Genomic DNA, 21,705 nt, shown 5'->3' with positions numbered 1-21,705 from the left:
AGGTGGTCAAGGGGTTTCCCTTGGGAGGCAGCCATAAAAATCAGGCCACCAGACACGTGTAAACTAAACTCTCCAATCAAAAGATGTAGAGGGACTGAATAACAAACAAACAAAATCCAAAAAACAGGACCAATCATATCTGCTGCCTGCTAGAGACTACCTTTAGATGTCAGGACATGCAGAGAATAAAAGTGAAGGGATGGAAAAAGATATTCCATACCAAAAGAAAGGTAAAGTAGCTATACTTTATATAGCTATATATATATATATATATATATATATATATATATACACACACACACACACACATATATATAGCTATATATATACATACACACGTATATATACGTATATATACAAAAAATAATAAAGACTGTAATAAGAAACAAAGATGGCAGTTACATGAGGTCAATTCAACAAAAGGATAGACATTCGTAAACAGGCATCCAACATAGAACCATCTAAGTATAAAAAGCAAATATTAACAGACCTAAAGAAGAAACAGACAGCAAGATAATCACAGAAGGAGATTTTAATACTCACTTACATTAATGGGTAGATTATCCAGACAGAAAATTGATAAGGAAACATCAGCCTTAAACACTACATTAGACCAGATGCCTACCTCAAGAAAGAAGAAAAGTCTCAAATAAACAACCTAACTTTATACCTCAAGCTGTAAAAAAGGTGTAGAAAAAGAAGAATAAACAAAGCCCAAGTTAGCAGAAAAAAAGAAATAATGAAGATTGGAGCAGAAATAAATAAAATAGTGAAAAGACTATACAGAAAATCAATGAAACTAAAAGCTGGTTCTTTGAAAAGTAAAGAAAATTGGCAAACCTTTAGCTAGTCTTATTAAGGAAAAAAAGAGAGAGTACTCAAATAAAATCACAAATGCTAAAGAGGAGCTGTTACAACTGACATCACAGAAAGACAAAGGATCATAGACTACTACAAATAATATTATGCCAACAAATTAGGCAGCCTGGAGGAAAGGGACAAATTCTTATAATGTACAATCTACCAAGACTAAATTATGAAGAGCTCTATAATCTGAATAGACTACCAACAAACAAAAGTCCAGTACCAGATGGCTTCACCAAGCATTAACAGAAGAATTAGCAACAATCCTTCTCAAACTCTTCCAAAACACAGAAGAGGAGGGAGCTCTTCCAAACTCATTTTACTGGGGCCAGCATTACCCTGATACTAAAACCAAACAAGAGAAGAAAATTATAGGTTGATATTCCTACCAAACATAAATACAAAAACCCTCAACAAAACATTAGCAAATAAAATTCAACAATACATTAAAAGGATCATATACCATGATCAAGTGGAATTTATTTCAGGGATACAAGGATGGTTCCACATCTGCAAATCAGTCAATGTGATAAACCACTTTAATAAAAAGAAAGGTGAAAATCACACAATCATCTCAATAGATGCAGGGAAAGCATCTGACAAAATTTAGCATCCATTTGTTGTAAAAGCTCTCAACAAAGTGAGTATAGAGGCTTCCACATTATAGAGACCATATATGACCATCCTGTAGCTACCATCATCAATGGTGAAAAGCTAAAAGCTTTCCTCCTAAGATCAGGAATAGGATAAAGATGCCCATTCTCATCACTATTCATCAGAGTATTGGAAGTCCTAGCCTGAATAATTAGGCAAGTAAAAGACATAAAAGGCATCCAAATTGGAAAGGAAGAAGTAAAACTGTCAATATCCACAGATGACATATTGTATATAGAAAACCTCAAGGCTCCATCAAAAAATTCATAGAATAGGGGTGCCTGGGTGGCTCAGTTGGTTACGCGCCCAACTTCGGCTCAGGTCATGGTCTCAACGGTTCGTGGGTTCGGGTGCCACGCCGGGCTCTGTCCTGACAGCACGGATCCTGGAGCTTGCTTCAGATTCTGTGTCTCCCTCTTTCTCTGCCTCTCCCCCACTCATGCTCTGTCTCTGTCTCAAAAATAAATATAAACATCAAAAAAAAGTAAAAAAAAAAAAAGTAAACTGAAAGAAAGGTTAAATTAGAGGATGAAAGAAAAGAAAGAGGAGAGGGAGGCTTTTGTTGGTACCTTTACTAACGCTGAAAACAGACATTTATTTCAGAGTTGATGTTTTTAAGAAATATTTGCTAGGAATACAGGGCATGATTTTTACCTGTAAATACATGAAAGATATATTATGCAACATCAGTATACAATAAATATTCTATGAATATTATAATGAAAGTGCATTAGATTACTTATAAAATAAATTATAATGCATCCACATAATGGATTACAATGGATACATTAACAATGACTCCAGGGGCGCCTGGGTGGCGCAGTCGGTTAAGCGTCCGACTTCAGCCAGGTCACGATCTCGCGGTCCGTGAGTTCGAGCCCCGCGTCAGGCTCTGGGCTGATGGCTCGGAGCCTGGAGCCTGTTTCGGATTCTGTGTCTCCCTCTCTCTCTGCCCCTCCCCCGTTCATGCTCTGCCTCTCTCTGTCCCAAAAATAAATAAAAAATGTTGAAAAAAAAATTTTTTTAAATAATGACTCCAAAAGCAAGAGAAAATAACAAATTTATAACACTGAAACCCTTTGTTGTTTGATATGAATGTAACAACTTATTTAATAAATATTAACTTTATTTCCAAACATACAATAAATAAAAACTAAGTCATAAAATATTTGTATATAAATTATTGGCATATCCTTACTTGTTTCCATAATAATTCTAAAAGTAAAATTACCAGCTTAAGGGTTATAAACATTTTTGTGCTGTGTAAAGTGCACGTATTTGCATTTTAACCCCTCAGAATTTTGCCAAATTTTCAAATTATGCCAAAATTGAAAATTTTTGTTAATATTTTTGTTAATATATTTTTATTTGATTATTAGATTTAAATTGTTCTTATCTGTAGTGTAATTTAATTTTCTTTTGTTAACTGTTTGATGTTTTCTATATGTTTCCCTTAGTGTGATACATTCTTTTAGTTGATCTATAAAAGCTTTTTAATCATTAAAGTTATTAACTTTTATCATATAAAATTCTCCAGTTTGTATTTGATTTAAATTTTGTCAACATTTTCGACATGCAGATATACAAAACTTTTATTTAGTCGTATCTTTTACTTTGAACTTCAGTTTCTGATGTTATAATTTAAGACACGTTTTTTACACAAATATTAACTTTAATTTTCTTTAATTATTTTCAGTTTCATTTTTACCTTTAAATTTAGTGCATGTGAAGTTTATCTGGCATAATAAATGAGATAAGGATATAAATTAATTTTTTTCAAATAGTTGCCAATTTGGTAATCTCAACACCATTTGCCAAATGATATTTCTTTTTCTATTTGATTAGGAAAGTTGTATTTATAATATATAATACTATATGCAATATATTTATACCATAAGAAACATTCATACAAATTCCAGCGTATTTATAGATCATTCATGCCATATGCCTGTTCTTTTACCAGTACTACATTATCTTAACTATTTTGTTCCTGGTGTTAATTCTTTCCCTAATAATGAACTGTTAGAGGAAAACTAATATATTTATTTATAAGTTCACCTAAATATTAAATTTATTCTTATTAATCCTATAGTGAAATGAGTAATATAAAGCTTCTTAATCTTCTAGGCCAATTTATCAATAAAAGTTTTTTGCCTCTGTTTTTAGCATGCTTAATAATGAAATACATTTTATGGCTATCATCAATATCAAAATTTTAAAAAACTGTTTAGCTTTCTCACTGGCTTACTCATCTACTAAACAAAAACTTACTCTATATTTACTTCCAAGTGCCATGCTATGTGTCAGGGACTACTCGCTTGAAGTACACATTCCAATAAACAACTAAACAAAGAAATAAATTGTGTAAGTGCAAAAAGGGAAATAAAGAGGATGTGGTGGTAGAGAACAGGTTGGTCACGGGGAGGAAACTATTCAGGTACAGCAGTCAGGTACGGCATCAATGAGGGGGGCATGTTTAGGGAGACACCTGACGGATGAACACGCACCAAGGATGCAAAAAATAGGGAAAAGACAGAGCCAAACACCAGAACCAAAATACAAAGATACAAAAATACAAAGAGTCAGGAAAATGGTTATAATTAAGGAATGAAAAGATAGTTTGATTATAGTAGTATAGTGAGAAAATGGAAGAATAACATGAGATAAACTTGGAAAGATAATCAGCAGTCATATTACTATCCAAAGCCCGTATTTTTACCCTAAATGCCACCAGAAAATTTTAAGTGAAAAAAAAAAAAGAAAAAGAAAGCAAGAAACAGTATCATTTACATTTTAAAACAAATTGCAGCAAAATTGTAAAAATAGAATAAAGATCAGTAAGAGACGAAGAAACTACTTTAGAGACAATTGTAGAATCCAGGTAAATTAGAACTAAAGCAGTGGTCCACTACAAGTTAAAACATTTTAACTTTGTCTCTTAAATTATAGGATGCCTTTAAAATTTTTAGAAAGAAAAACTGCTTTATTTTACTTCCTATATATTAGAAAATATTTATTACAGGAATGTATATTAAATATAAATTACATTTCATTACTTTATTATATACGTTAGTGTTATTTTTTTATTGTCATCAGTAATAGACTAAATGACTACAGAAGTCCAATGAAGAAACCATGCAATGCTCCAATAAGGGGTAAGACTTTGAACTAAGGGAATATCAAAGATTGAAAAAAGAGAGAGAGGGGGGCCAGAAAGAGCTAGTTCAGAATATTTTAAAAGGCTCAATAATGAGCTGAAAGAAGAAAGTGAAGTGTGTTGGAGTTGAAGAGTAGTCCAGATCAGTACTTCTCAAACTATCTGTGAAAATTTCCTTTTTTTAAAACCATCATTGACATTTGAAAATGAATTAAAAATAATTTTAAAAATTAAGTACACAAAATAAAAGCTCAAATGTTTTTATTTGACTCCATAGACAAAATATGAACTTCAATTTAATCAGGACAAAGATAACATTGGGAAAAAGAAAATAATAAACTGTCCATGTTGTTCACTGAAAGTGTATGTATAGGTGATCGATACAAATAAATGTTATTATACTTGTGACTTTTTTCCATCACACATCATAAACAAATGAAAAAGTTTTAAGTAAAAGAGTGATTCCCCAAAAGAGATGCCTATATAAATATGTTTTATATAAATACTGGGAATATAAATATTTAAAGTTGATAATGTGACACTGAGCTTTTGCTTGTTAATTTATCTAATCCAAGCTGAACTGGCAATAATGGGAATTATTCATGGGAATAACACACAGCTACCCTGTTTTTGTTTTATTTAAATATCACACAGAGTACAGAAAGTAGTGTCACAAAGGTATATTCATGGAATGAAAAGTCAGAGAGCTCAGGATACTCATCTTAAACTTTCATCCAAAATGAAACTAGAAATGCTGTTTTTTCAAAATATACTCTCAATTCTCATCAATGCCCACCCAGTTCCAGTAACTTATCTTGTGTTATAATCAGTAATAAATTATATTTCAATAAAAGAAATGGATCCCAGTTCCATGAGTCTCTTATGTACAAATCTTTTTCTGGTGGAAAATTAAACACAAAATATTCTATCATATACATAATGTGTTAGGAGATAGATTTTCAAGGATGAGCAAAATCAAGATCATCCTTGAAGATTAAGATACTTTCATTGATAATCATATTAAATAATAATTATTAAATAATTAAAAATGTCATAAAACTGTATACTTCCAAGATTCTAACTTTTTGCCCTTTGATCTTTTCTCTGCTTAAAAAACGTATTGCAATCATCCCCCATTTTGTAAATACTGAACTCCTTAAAAATGTTTTACAGGTCTGACAATGCAGCCAGTCCTACTAGTCTTTTAAGAGTGGACTCAGGCTGCTTTCTTATCCTGTAAAAACACCAAGAGTTGAATTTGTAGTTCCAACATCATCAATAGAACTTTTCCTTTTAATATGCATTGTACCACAGCATTCAATAACAGTTACTTATGATCAGCTTCCATATTATCACATAGTGAAGAAAATAGCAAATTTATCACATCAGTCTTAAAATTATTCAAAATTTTATTATGCTGCTAAGAACACTGTGCCATTCAACTAATATTGTTTTCACAAGAAAGTATCCTTGATAAAGAAAACTGTGCATTGATATTCTGATGTAGGCTCTTAATGTGGATAACTATTCCAGAATAGCCTCCAGTCACCACATCTAAACCTTTGTAAATACATTTCTATACAAAACAAACTCCAGACTTTTAATCTAATCTAACTTAATCTAATTCTTCTTAGTTCATACCTAGATGTTTGTAAGCAATAAAGATGAAAAGAAAGAATTTTTCCTTTATTTCATCATGATGTTCAAAGGTTGCACATTTATAAAAATAATTCTGTGCATTCATCATGTTGTAACAAAAAATTCTTCACTGCTTTATTTGTTCTACAAGTTGGTCTTCCATATTATTAGACAATGTATAGTATATATTGAACTATGGTATCATCTGGAGCTCGAGGTCCTCTTTAAACTCACTCAAGTTATTGGCAGAATTCAGTTCTTTGTTGCTGTAGGCTCAAGTCCCCCACTTACTTGCTGACTGTCAGCCAGGTAGTGCTCCTAAGGTCCTACAAAGTGATCTCAGGTCTTTGAACTGTAGTCACCCTCATCTCAGCAATAAAGGACTTCCCTCAAGTCAAATCACTCTTAAACTGAGTCGTTCTGACTTCCTTTTCTGTCTTTATGGGGCTCATGTCATTAGGTCAGGACTATATGGATAATCACTGTCTGTTAAAAACAATTGTGCTATGTAATACAACATGGTCACAGGAACAAAATGCATCATATTCACCGTCCCAGGAATTATGCATGGAATTACGCATGGGAAAATCTTGGGTGGGGCAGGGAGCCGAATTTGGTTTACCACAGTTCTTGGTTCTGCAGAGAGTAATCCCATGTTAATGTTACCCAGAGACATCACATCAGCTATTTTATTTTTTACCTTTAAAACTTCCAACTTCTTCTTTAAAAAAAATCTTCTATTTTTTCTCATGACATTCACTATTCCTTTTAGACTGACAAACATCTTGAACATACTTATAATACCTGTTTGAATGTTTTTATCTGCTTATTCTGCCATCTCTGTCCTTTCTGAATCTGTTTCTATGGAATGATTTTTTTTTCTCTTGCTTATGTATTATATTTTCCTGCTTCTTTACATGTTTAAAATTTTTTATGGAATGCTTAACATTGAATTTTATGTTGTTTGTTAAAGAATTATTTTGTATTTCTTCAAAGAAAAGTGGAACTTTGTTCTGATAGAAAGCTAAGTAACTTCTAGATCAATTTGATGCTTTCAAGTCTTGTTTTTCAGCTTTTTTTTTTCTTTTGAGACTAGAGTAGCCTTCATTTTAGGGCTAATTAGTCCCACTACTAAGGTATGACTTTCTGCATACTCCAGACAATGGCACCACCGTGAATATTATTATATATATAGTTAAGTATCCTTAATTTGCAGATGATATTTTAAAGAAATGTGATGAAATACAAATACACAAATTATATTTTGCTCCCAATAGCCAAATATAAACACAACATATCATATCTCCATGAAACCTGAGGTGTATACTTATTTGTAAACAATTACATTATGGATATTTATTGTATAACAATTAATGAAACACGAATACCCAAACAGGTCAGGAGATGAGGTCAGTATTACCTTTGTAAAATGAGTGGGCAAAGCTCTGCTCAGGAATTAACTTGGCAAGGAATCCATGGTTCAAACTTGGATGAGGGATAGATGGTATGACCACAACTGTAGAGAAAATCATGGAATCAAATTTGAGCCAGCATGTAACAACCTGCAACATGGTCCACTTGAGATCCATGACAACTCTGAATTACTGCAACATGCAAACAGTACTAGAAATAAAGACTGCATCTCTGGGGGAAGGAAAGAGGTTACATATTAAGAGAAAGGAGAAATCATACACTTGTTAAGTAGAGCAATTTTGGCAACATACAGAAAGACACACACACACACAAAATCAGAACTGGAAGACTGACTAAAATATTGCTTGTTTTATACATATAAAGCTGACACGGATGCATTAAAAATGAAGAAAAAATTGGTTAACATAATGTCTTAGTGTTTTAAATGGTCAAAAGACATAAAATGAAATGGTAGGATAATGTTTAATTTGAAGAATAAAGTTAAAAGTATACTGCAATGAAATAGTGTCATGTTTATGTATGCAAAGTAAATTTAGCATGCAAAAATAAAGTATAATAGCTAAAACATAATCCATATTTCCACAATGTCAAGGTAAAAGGAGATATGATATGCTCATGGAAAACAAGATGCAGAGATTTGACCACTAATTTCTACTCACTTTGTAAAATATCCATTTTCTTTATATATCATACGCATTTATTTAGGAAAGACAATCTCAACTACAAATTAATCCAGTGGTACATGAAATAACCACTAGGTTACTAAGGATACACTGCAAACAACCAAGAAACAACCTTGATATAAACACAGGGCAGGAAATGCAACTGACAGAAGGCACCCCATGATATTAAAATGTTAGTTTATCATTTTTAAGCAGAGTAGGCAAAGCTGATAATGCAAGAACTCCCACACCATAAGCATCTTTGCCAAATAATAAAGACAATATGACCCAAGATGGTTCCTTGTTGTAAGTCTTTGATTTTAGTTGAAACAACTTTGGTATAAAGTTTAGAATATATGTTTGCTTCCTATGAATTTCTGATAAAAATTTATATCCTTAAGTAACTATACACAGCAAAAGAAAGAGAGAATGAGAGAGAGAGAGAGAGAGAGAGAGAAAGAAAGAAGCTATCTTTAAATTTGGCTCTGAAGATTTAAATTTTGGCTTATTCAAGGTCTTTAACTACTCTATAAGGATCTCCTACTTTCATGTTCATAAGAGTTAAAAAGTAATACATTAAAAATATATCAGTTATATGCATATTAAGTAATAAATGGTTTGTATTAATAGGTGGAAAACACTAAAACCAAACTGCACTGGCAAAATGAGAATCAGTTAATATCATGGAAATCCACACATTTTTGCAGAATTAAGGAAAATGAAATTGGCATTTATATACCACCTACTTACAAATGTGTGATGGGATTTTATAAGTAGGACTAGTTTATATCTGGAAGTAAAAATGAAACAAAAAGAGATAAATGATGATAAAAATTCAAATAATTAAAAAAAATAGTACCTGTACTTGTTGGCGAATTTATTTCTTGTCTGATGTTTCTACCTGGTTGGCTTCCAGTTCTTGTAGTCTCTCGCTGGGGTTCTAATATGTCACGGTACTTGGAAACCATCAGAACCGAAATGAAGTAAACAACAGCTAGAGCTAAGAACTGTGCCTGCTTGCTATCATCCTGTATGAAAGGAAAAGGCAGTTCTGACATTCAATTTTTTAAAAATTATTAGAGTGTAAGAAACTACTCCTATTTCGTTTTCTTTATGGAGGCAAAATATGCCATTTAATTTTTATTACAACTTCTAAACATATATTATTATGTAATTAGTATCATTTAAGTATAAATACAAAACTCCAGGAATATATCATCTGAGTTATAGGTTGAAATTTAATTTAAAAAATAAGAATTTTAAAATTTTGCTGAATATGGCACAAAACTTTACTATCCATTACTTCTATAACAGAGTATGTACATTTATAAAATATACAGAAAGTATAAGGTTAGAAAGAATACTTTCTGGATAAAAATCAACAGTTCCAAATGTTATAACTTAAAAAAATGAATAGAATAAATTATAATTGAGATGCATGTACAATCCTACCTTAGGAGAGTATATGAGTACAAAACAGGGGAAATATAAACAATGGAGGAACAGAAAATGTGGACTTATACCAGCTCCATATGAGTTAGAAGTATGATATGGCAGCTTAAGAAAAGCTAATGCAACCTTTGGCTGCATAAATAAACTTTAAAAAAGTGACAATCCCACTATTTTGCACTAGAAAAAAATGACTTCTAAAAAACTGCCAATATTTGAGGCTCTGAACTTCAAAAACTCAATGACAAAATGGGAGTTTTTAAAGAGGACTGCAACAAATTGGTAAAAGATCAGAAAACAATGGGTCAAGTTAAGATACATAGACAATAGATTTAAAAAAGCAGACTGCAGTCTAGTAGAGAAGATAACTCTACAAGTTGCTTTGTGAAATATAAAGAGCTACACAGAAGCTGAAGGCCTAGGTAAATATCTCATAGGGCAAAAATTATAACCTCTAATACCACTTTCAAATTAGACTATATCTAAGGAATCAAATGTAAATGGTTATAAAGCCTTTTTTCTAAGCTAGTAAAACTAACACTTCAAACCAAAACTGCCAGTGATTACTGTGGCCCACAGATAGCAGGTAAGAAATAGTATGATACAAATAAGGAAAGCAAACATGCATTAAAGTCTAGAAACTCCATTAAAGGCACTTAATATTTATTAATCCATTTAAGCACCAATGCCAACAAGATTCAGAATTTATGGGCATTTGTCAGAAAAGAAAGCAAACAAGACATATTTACTAATAATACTATGAAATGGAATTAGCACCGCTAACAGAGAAAACAACCCAAACAGATGACATTTGTTCTGAAATATTATGAATTTAGTATTTCATATTCTGTGAGTGACAACTTTTCTAGAGATATAATTTCTTATCAAGTGTGTGAAATACATACCCTGTGATTATAATGCTGATGGAATAAATACATAGAGAATGGGCAAAATCAAATACTTAAACAGTATTGTAAAGGAAACTGAAGTGCAATCAGATCAGTGAGGATACTGACCAGGAATGAATTCAAACACAGCTCAAGCTGTGATGAACTGTAATATTCTAGGACACATTTCCACCACTTGGAAACTCAGTACCAGGCAATTAAAAGGCATGTGTGGAATGAATGCATGTCAACTACAAAGTTGGGGAGTTGCAAACAACAGATACTGTGAAGTGTTGTCTTAGTCAAGTGAAAATCTCCCATATGTATGGCATGAAAACAGTTGCCTTTTCTTTTCAAATCCAGATCTGCAAACCAATTGTGCTGCTTATTCCCAGTTCTGTCTTTAAAAACCAAGCACAACAGACATAGAGGCTAAACATCTGGAGAGTAACTCAATTTTTATACAAATCAATTGCCTTTCCTACATATGTTATTATTATGAAGACATAAACTCTTATGTTTCTCCCATCTGCTTAAGAAATCGGTCTCTCCACTATTCAATCCTGAATTAGTAACATAATTAACTCTGAAATCCTTTAAAAATTTTAATGCTTCAACCAGGATGCTAAAACTATCTAATTCAACTTTAAAGGATTAAAATTACTTCAGTTTATATAATTTGTATATAAGTGACCTAGCAGAATCTAGGCTTGAGAGAGAGAGAGAGAGAGAGAGAGAGAGAGAGAGAGAGAAGCGTAATGAATTTCCTTTCAAATTTTAGCTTATTGGCAAACACTGAAAACAAAACTGATTTTTAAAGCCTAATTATTTTCTTACCACATAGCAAATTTTGCCACATGGCACTTTTACCTAGATTTGAACAGTTTATGTGAGTTTAAGTCAGCAATGTCTTCATCATGGAAAACAGACAAGAGCAAGATAAATTCACATCTATTACATATTACACGCATATATATAATCTACATACTTTTCCTTAAAAACCTAATTTTTGGCCTCATTTGTTTTTGAAATTAAGGCAACTAAAAATGACTACTGATTCACATAAATGTCAAAAGTCAAGTAGAATTCTTGGCATTATATCCACAATTGAGCCTAAAATATATCAATTGTCAAACACTTCCAATAAGTGACAGGGATTAAGGAGGGCACTTGTGATGAGCACCAGGTGATGTATTAAAGTGTTGAATTACTATACTGTCCACCAGAAACTAATATTACACTGTACGTTAACTAACTGGAATTTAAATAAAAACTTAATAAATGGATAAATAAATAGATAAGTAAATAAATAGACAAATAAATAAAAATATGGTGATGAAACAGAGAATGTTTTGGAGAGCTCTACCTTAGGGTTCTGACTACCTCATACTACCTGTGTGATCTTAATGCTTATGAGTCTTAACTTTCTTTTAGCCTTTAAATGAAAGTTTAGGATTTATATTGTGTCTGAAACACATTATAAACTTAACAAACACAAGTTATATTACCTTGATGATGTTTGGAAGGTACATCTGGAAACGCTTAATTCCCGTCCTTCAGGAAGAAAAAGCTAGGCACCACTGCTGGGTTATCTGACATATTTAACATCTAGCAGTTTTAGAGAAAATTATCACAATCTACCACAATAACCTAATGCAGAACTTACTAACAATTTAAACACAATGTCGCACTTAACATAAAGCCCTTGTATGTTAGGTCTGAGCGTGCCTCTGAGAGATGAGAATTTGCTCCATTTTAATCGTTCTCCATGAGAAAAACATTCTTTCCATAGCATATTTTTTCAGGATGATTCTCATGTCTAAGTGACTAACCTGTTAGTGATTTTTTTCCAAGTCTGGATTAGAGTCCAGATTATTGGGAGACTCGTACATCATGGTTTTTATGCTATCATTCATTTTAATTCCATTAAAAAATATTTTATTATTTATTAATTACAAAGAAATATAGTTTTATTCTAGAACTTTTGAAAAACACAGAAAAAGTATAAAAGAATAAAGTATAAAATAAGAACTGGAGATAATCATTAGTAGCACTTGGTATGTTTTTTCTAGTCTTTTATTTTTTAAAGGTGCACAAGTACATGTACATACACTCAACATAAAAATGCAGTACTTATGTAATATAAGTACTTTTGTATACTGCTGCTTTCCCTTAAAATAGATCATGGCCATTTTTCTATGTATTAAATTTTCCTCAAAAATATGATTTCAATGGTTGCATAGCCTCCCAATGAATGAAAATACTATGACCTATTAAGCTGAAACTCTATTGTTAGATATTTGTATTGTTGCCAATTTTCCTGTAGGCATCTCTGATGAGCACATGAAGTCAGATAACTTCTCGGTAGAACCAATGGGTCACAGGGCATCAATATTTGTAAGAGTTTTAACTCCTGATGATGGAAGAGAACTATTCAGAACGTTTATCCAATCTAAATGTCTACCAGTGATACATGACACAGCATGTTTCAATGTACCCTTGCAATGCTAGATATTATTATTACTTAAATGTTTTTATTTGCCTGGGTGACTCAATCAGTTAAGTGTCTGACTCTTGATTTTGGCTCAGGTTATGATCTCACAGTTCATGTGTTCGAGTCCCACACTGGGCTCTGAGCTTGGGATTCTCTGTCTCCCTCTCTCTCCACCCCTCCCCTGTTCCCTCTCTCTCTCTCTCTCTCAAAATAAATAACAAAAATTTAAAATTATTTAAAATTTGTCTAATAGTAAAAATATCTGTTATTTTAATTTGCATTCTTTTGACTATTGGTGATACTGACTTCATCATATATTTGTTACCTTTGTTACCTTATCTTTCTTATTTTATGTCCACTTTCTAATTTTCTGTTGGTATGCTTATAATTTCTCTAGTGATTTATAAGAACTGATACACATTAAAGAGAGTGACAGTTTTTCTGTTGTGTATTCCTACCATGTAGTATTATGCTGTGTGACTTAAATATGTTTTAACTAGTACTCATCCAATTTATTAAGTATAAGTTTAAGATAGAAACTTTTTTATGTGTCTCATAAATCATCAATTAAAATAAAAATAGAATCCAAAGTGCTGGAACATAATAACTATAGTAAGAAGTACTGTCAATACTGAGTCTGCTGCGAAATACTATATATGTTTCTATGTGATTTGTGAAAAGGCCAATCTTATTTTTACTTGAGTAAGAGATCATATAATTGGGACATTCCAAGAAACTATCTCCATGGGCTATCTTTTCCTTAAGCTTTATAAAGCTACTTTTGTAACTCAAATACTCAAAAAATTCTACATTTTTAAAATGAAGATCTTCTTTTAAAAATTACTGCCCCTCAAAAAAGTAATTGCCATGAACACCTTAATAAATTAATCTTTTTTTATCCATAGGACAAGGAACATTGAGAACAACAAAATAGCCAGTACCTAGAGATGGAGCAAGGAATACTAAAAGAGAAAGCTGGTGATTCAACATAAAATGAATCATAATTTTTCAAGGTTATCCCTAGGGTCTTGGTATATACACAATCTAAATCAAAATTTCACATCATCTAAAAAAAAATGATGTATCCATAAGCTTTCAGAGAAAGCAAAGGCTCAATCACTTTACAATCAGAAGTATGTTCTAAACCTACAACTCCTCACATTAGGACGTCTGGTTGTAATTGCAGCTTTCTTATAAAATTGAAATGATTTTACACAAATAACATTAGAAGATTTTTTCCTGGGAAATCAAGCAGGTATAACTTACCACATCCCGAAAGACGACGGCGCGAAGGCGATTAATATCAACATCCTGAAGAAGTCTATCAGGATCCTTAATAGGAGAAAGGTTACCTGGAACACTTTCTAATGGAGTCTTAAAAAAGAAAGAGAATTGTTAAAAAGAAAATAGCATAATACAGAAACTCATATAGGAGTGCAATTTCTAGTATTGCACTAGCCACATTCTTTATCACGTTCTTTACACATCACTGAGTAACATTTATCGACAACAGCACTCTATTACAAGACACTTTTTCTCTTCTCCTCTCTGCCCTTGTCACAGTTTCACTTACTAGTAATGTTCTTGTTCTTCATCACCAATGCTACCACTATACACTTAGAAGAACAGTAAGATTGAAACTCTGCTGTGTGACCTTGGGCTTGTTACTAACATTTTCTGAGCCTCACTTTCTCAATCTCTAGTTAATATATCTTTTTGAGTCACTGGGTTCATTTATCCATCATTCTTTTATAATACATGAGATTACTCTATTACATTGCATGAGCTTTTATATGTATAAACATTTTACAATCTACAAAAACCCACAGTCTTGATATTAAAGCTGAAAGACATTAAAGATCATAAGCACCTTGGAGCTGCAGTGTATTACGCTAAGTGAAATCAGTCAGTCAGGGAAAGACAAATACCCTGTGACATCACTCATATGTGGAATTTGAGAAACAAAACAGATGAACATAGGGGAAGGGGGAAAAAAAGAGAGGGGAACAAACCATAAGAGACTCTTAATGATAGAGAACAAACTGAGGGTTCCTGAGGGGAGGTGAGCCGGGATGAGCTAAAATGGGTGATGGGGATTAAGAGGGGCACTTAATGTGATCAGCACGGGGTGTCATATGTAAGTGATGAATCGCTACATTCTACTCTTGAAACCAATATTACACTATATTTAACTCAATAGAATTTAAATAAAAACTTTAAAAAAATTATAACCACCAAGAATCCTTTTCACAGCTGAAGATACAAAAACCGACAATTTTTATGTAATGTATCACATAGCAAACTAGTGAGAGGGCCAGATTTCCTGAAATTCAATCTAGTACTTTTACACTCATTTGTATGTTAAGAAAAGTATGAATTAACTTAGATCATATACATAGAGTACTAAATACGATTCCTGCAAATAGAATAATTTGTTGTTACTTTAATTAAAAGTGAATACGCTTCCTTCTAATCCTCTATATACCTCAATATGATATTTTATTCCTAAATTAAGATGTTTGATTCCTCTGCAGCACAGGATAGTGAAAAGAACATGGCATAGTTATTTGGTTTCCATTATAATTCCAAAACTTATCAGCCATATGACCTTAGGTAAGATACTTAACCTCTCGGAGCCTCAGCTATATCATCTAAATAATAAGCTAGTAACACTTATCACAAAAATGGTTAAAACAATAACACATTGTTCACAGCAGAGATGAAAAGTACATAATTTATAGCATAAGTGAAAAAATTATAAATATGTCAACTTAAATATATCATTTTCCATTTTATAAAGTATTTCTACATCCATAATCAAATTTGGTCGTTATAAAGACTCCTTTATGGACAAAACTTGTATTATTGCTCCTTTTTGCAAAGTATAGAAAATGAGGCCCAAGGAAGATGTTGGACTCACCCAAGTCTACACAGATTAGTATTTCATGAAAATTGTCTATGGTTTACTTACTGAAGTGTCACATAAAAAAAATAATAATAAAAACCCTCATTAGCCAGGTCCATTGATTCTCACAAGAACATGTGTTTTCTTACCAAGTCCATTTCCCCTAGTATTTCTTTATCCATCACTTATGAACCAGTTTTCATTGCTAAGGGTCTTTACATTAGTTGAGACTAGCTCAACTAAATTACTATGAAATTCCTTTGCATTGGACTTTTCTTTCCATATTCTACAATCAGAGTAATATTTGATTTGACAGTCTTGAAAACCTCCATATTATCTAGTGAATTAAGATCCTTTAAGATCAAAGCTCTCAAAAACACTAATTTATTTATTCATTTCACGAGTGTATAGAGTGGTTAACTGCTAGAGAGAGGAAGGGGATTAGTATTAATTGAAAGTTCACTGTGTCAGGAATTACTAAACACTTTAATACATTATTGCTTTTCATTTAGCTCATATAAACACTTTGTAAATTAAGATTTGTACCAATTTTTTGGAACTAGAGGGTATTATGCTAAGAGGGTATTAGTCAGAGAAGGACAAATATCATATGACTTCACTCATATGTGGAATTAACATACAAAACAGATGAACACAGGGGAAGGGAAGCAAAAATAATACAAAAAGCAGGAAGGAGACAAAACATAAGCGACTCTTAAATACAGAGAACAAACTGAGGGTTGCTGGAGGGGTTGCGGGTGGGGGGTGGCTAAGTGGGCAAGGGACATTAAGGAAGATGCTTGTTGGGATGAGCACTGGGTGTTATACATAAGGAATGAATCACCGGATTCTACTGAAATCATTATTGTACTACATGCTAACTAACTTGGATGTAAACTAAAAATTAAAATTAAAATTAAAAAGTTAAAATTTGTATCCATTTTAAAGACTGGAAAACTCAGGCCCAGGAGACTAGGAAGTTCATCTTAGGTCACAACGCTTGTTATGGGGTAGAGCCAGAATACAAACTCAGACCTGTCTGATTCTAGAATTAGTACTCTTTTGACAAAGTATTGCCAATGTTATACATACCTGCTCTGGAATTACAAAGATGTACGAGACTGCCCTCAACTAACAGTCTACTATGCCTACACAAATAACATGAGACATTCTTGCTGATGTGTTAATATTTAATTTTCTAAGTAACGGCGACTGCTTTGGAGACTTGATATACAATATGGTCTAATCATTTTAGGAATGTTTTCTGACAGAAGTGAAAAAGAGGCTGCAATACAGATATGCTAAATATGTGGTTGTTCTGCTTAAAAAATACAGAAATTTGAAGCCACAGAACTATTTAAATGAATTAAACTACTTCATGTCTTCACTTACTGCACAGAAAAATTAGCTTGTCAATGTTAAATATCTCATTACAAGCGTAGGATGCAATAATTGACATACAGGGCTTTATGAAAATATCAAACAGAGGAAACTACCCTAGGCAGGGGTGGTAGTAAGTGTATCTGAAAACATTTTCCTCAAAGGGTAGCACTTAAGCTGAAGCTAGAGGTGAATGGACTTTAGCTAGATGTGAAAAATCTGACCCTTCAAGTAAAGGGAACCTATGAAAAAGTCTAAGGGGAAAAAAAATCCTCTGATGAACTAAATGAAGTCTATCACATGACTAAAATGGTAAAAGCAAGGGGGCAAGGGGGTATCAGCTGCAGCTGGAGACGTAAGCATGAGTCAGACATGCAGGACCTTAAAGGTCACGTTGATAAAATTCTGGATGTGATACAAAGGGTCAGTGAAACATATTGATAAAGAGCTAATTCAGAATGGGGATTACTGGTATACTCCAAAATACACTATTCGTTCATTTCCTGGGCATTCAACATATATATTTCATATTATGAGAATATCTATCACCAAAAACATATCCATTTAAAAGACACGTTATTCAAATATTCAGCTCTGTGAAAATACCTTTAACTATGAAAAACAGTGATAACTAAGAACTTTCAGAGCTATGTGTACTGATATCCTAATAAATATCCTATGAAGTAGAAATTATTAGTATCTTCATTTAAGCAAGAACTGTTAAGTCTCAGAGAGGTTAAATAATCTTGGTAACACAATTGTGAAGAAGAAAAGCAAGCACCAAAGCCTACTGATTACCAAATCCTTGCTCTTTGATTAAGCAATACCATGCCACTTTTCTCTCGTATTAAAAAACAAAACAAAACAAAAAAACAACTTTAAGGTACATTATATTTAACATAGAAAACGTTTAATTACCTTTGAAGCTGCCGTGGCAGTCACACTTTGGGGAGCTTCCTGAGGTTTACTGCTACCATGGGAAGATTTGCTCCCCCTGTCTCTCTGTCTCTGCCGACATTCTAAACAGTTCCTCACAGCAACACAACAAACTATTTACAAACCAAAAGCATATTATTAATACAAAGTGTTGACTCTGACATGCTGAAAAGAGTTGCTGGGTTTTGTTCTTTATTTCTTTCCCTTATCTCCATTCATTGTTCCTAAAGTCAACAAGACTAAACAGACATGTTTTGAAATTATCAAATACAGTAATGAAAAATACATATAAAACACATGTGTGGTTAAAAAAATAAGTACAACATACCCACATACTACCAACCGGCTGCAGAAACAAGATTACTGAAGCTCCCAATTTATCCCTTCCTTAGTCTATCCCCCCCCAACCTTTAAAATTCTGAATTTCACAAATCAGTACAGATTTTTTGAAACTTCATGTTCACATTGGATAAACTGTTTTTACTGACAGGACTTCTTCCTGTAACATGACTACTTGGAGACTCCACTGAGCACAGCTCCCGCTTCAGGCAGTGATAGGCTACCTCAGTAGAGGCAGAACCGAGGCCCAAAATCCACCTTTCTGCGCGGTGGGAACATGTGCAGCCTTCTCAATAAGTATTCGTTGAGTACGAGCTTTTTACTTATTTACGTATTTTAAGCAGTCGTATTCATGGACTCCAACCATTTGAATTTGACTCCGGCTCTGCCACTTGTGAGCTGTGTGATCTTGGGCCAGCTGCTTAGACTATGCCTGCCTCAGCTTCCTCATATGTAAAATGACTTCAAATATGCTAACTTCCTTAGCTGTGAGGATTAAATGAATTAATATATGTAAAAAGTGCTTAGAACTAGACAGCACATATTGATTTATAACTGTTTGCTTCATTATTAATCACTTAAACTTTCCTATGGGTGACCAAAAAACAACTCCGCTTGGAAATACTGGAATAAAAATGAAATTAGTAGTAAAGGTTTGAAATATATTCAGATATGGAAGTTCAGAATAACCAAATAAATGCTGGTTTTAAGATACTTAGGTATTTAAAAAAATTTCTCTTTCTCACAAGGTTCATTCTGTCAGCTATTGTTAAATATCAATGGATATGTCCATGGTGGCCACAGTAAATTATCCCACACCTGTTACAGGTCAGAAAGAGCTCAGTGTGGTCAATCTCTCCATTATAATGATTATGAAATGATTCCACTTAGACTGCCCATCTTTAAAAATGCAAAACAAACAAAAAAGTAGGTTTCATTCCATCATTCTTAAAGCAAGTTATGATTCCTACCCTGGATCAGAAAAAATGTATCCCCTGAAACTACACACATATAGATTTATTGTATTGTGTTTATATTTTATTTTATTATTTATTATTTATTTTTTATTTTAGAGAGACAGAGATTACAAGCTGGGGAGAAGGGCAGAGGGAGAGAAAGAGAATCTCTAGCAGGTTCCATGCTCAGTGCAGAGCTGGACATGGGGCTCAATCCCACGACCCTGGGATCATGACCTGAGCCAAAATCAAGAGTTGGATGCTAAACCGACTGAGCCACCCAGCTGCCCCAATTTTTGTACAATTTTTATAATTATGGTTAATAAAAGCATCCATCAGAAATTTCCTTCCTATCTAATGCCTTAGTTTCTTGTGTCCTATTCATGCTTTAAGGCAAATATAAAAACAATAGCTTTCTGGTCCCTTGTAAAGACTAAGTAGTATAAATAAATTTCCTCCCTAAGAAAGGTAAGACATGTAAGAATGGATGTAAGGAGTTGAACCACATTTACTAAGAGTTTTCAGTGCTAAATTTTCTTTGCTACACAGGAACAGCATAGCTATAGTAATGTTTATCAGTGTTAACTGCTCACTCTGAGAAATAGTGATATTGGCATAGTCAGTGTTATCAACTGGCATTCTGTGTGTACGAATTATGTCACTGGTCTTCTGACATATTTGTGGATCAGGACAACTACCTTTGTATTAGTTTACGAAAACAAGTCCTAAATGGATTCACATTACAATCATTTCAATGAAAAATGTTATAGTCCTATTGATTTTGAAACAACTCATAATATATTTGACTTCATTTCAAATTATAATCTATTAAAGATGATCAATTTCATGAAATCTCCACTGTGAAGATACCATAATTTTAATTTAGCAATTTTTAGGAATTACAAGGTGATATCTCTACTCCATAATCATTAACTTGTATCATCAATACTTTATGTACCACAGAACATCAGAAAAGTAATGTGTAGGTAATTATTTAACACGCACCGTTATTCTTAACAGACTTACCTAGCCTTAGGCACTGTCTCATTAAGCCTCCAGAAGACATGTTTTTTTCAGCTTCAATCTCACTAAAATTTAGAGAGCTGGCAAATACAAGTACGTCAACCATAGCCATCAATCGGCTGAGGAAAGTTACTGCTGTCTCAGCTGACATGCCTTGTGTCACTTCAATATTTTCCAATTCCGTCTTTAAAAAAGTAGAAGATTTAAGTCTTGTTTAAAATTTGGAAATACAATACATATTCACACATAGTATATATAAGTAGTTCAGCACATTTAGTACATTTTGTAAACAAAATAAATTATAAATTATAAACTAATTCTATGTATCAGAAGAGCTGGTTATCAAATTTAATTAGTTTGCCTGTGAATTATCCTTAAATAAAGGAAAAGTTCATTTTTTAAATCAAGGTTAAACTTAAATGTCATTACTTGAAAAAACTATATTCCAAACTTAAGATCATTCCATAAAGATACTTAGAAATGATTACACATCTATATTTCTACTACTTTTGTCTTATTTTATTAACAAAGATATAAAATTGATACTTTCCTAAAATCTTCACTCCTGTTTATAAAAAGATATGCTTTAATTTCTTTTTGCTATAAATGTAAGATAAGTAATAGGAAAGATGTATGGCAGCTCCAGTGGGCCTCAAAATGAGACAAGTGTCAGATGAGAACATATGACAATTTCCTACCCATTTCAGAATAAACTAAGCCACTGGGTATCTCATACATACAATGAAATTCTAGGGTAAAAATAATCAATAAAGTTATTAATTCCTCTACAGATATTAATTTGTAGCCTATAAGACATTAGCAATGAGAAGAATCAGTAGAATCCTAGTTAGGTACAACTATACTTTCACTAAAATACTATGATAAAATATAATTTCCTGCTTTCAAAAGGAATGTTACAAAGTACTA

The 21,705-nt window shown here is 32.6% G+C and overlaps 1 protein-coding gene across 11 annotated transcripts in view; it reads right to left on the bottom strand.

The window, feature by feature from the left end:
* NBEA (neurobeachin) overlaps positions 1-21,705 on the bottom strand; it is a 676,718-nt gene that overhangs the window by 435,053 nt on the left and 219,960 nt on the right. For 9 of the 11 annotated variants that reach the window (XM_053214308.1, XM_053214315.1, XM_053214324.1 and 6 more), the window contains 5 exons: positions 20,782-20,962; positions 18,443-18,573; positions 14,506-14,613; positions 9,269-9,437; positions 7,734-7,829 (listed from right to left, as the gene is read on the bottom strand). In XM_053214308.1, the coding sequence (XP_053070283.1) occupies positions 7,734-7,829; positions 9,269-9,437; positions 14,506-14,613; positions 18,443-18,573; positions 20,782-20,962 (685 nt within the window). The remainder of the gene's footprint in view (positions 1-7,733; positions 7,830-9,268; positions 9,438-14,505; positions 14,614-18,442; positions 18,574-20,781; positions 20,963-21,705) is intronic. The other 2 variants (XM_053214335.1, XM_053214341.1) reach the window with 1 other exon arrangement.

Source organism: Acinonyx jubatus, chromosome A1 (assembly GCF_027475565.1).
Source record: "Acinonyx jubatus isolate Ajub_Pintada_27869175 chromosome A1, VMU_Ajub_asm_v1.0, whole genome shotgun sequence".
Lineage (NCBI taxonomy): Eukaryota > Metazoa > Chordata > Mammalia > Carnivora > Felidae > Acinonyx > Acinonyx jubatus.
The sequence above is the reverse complement of the archived record's forward strand: the minus strand, read 5'-3'. Positions and strand labels throughout refer to the sequence as shown.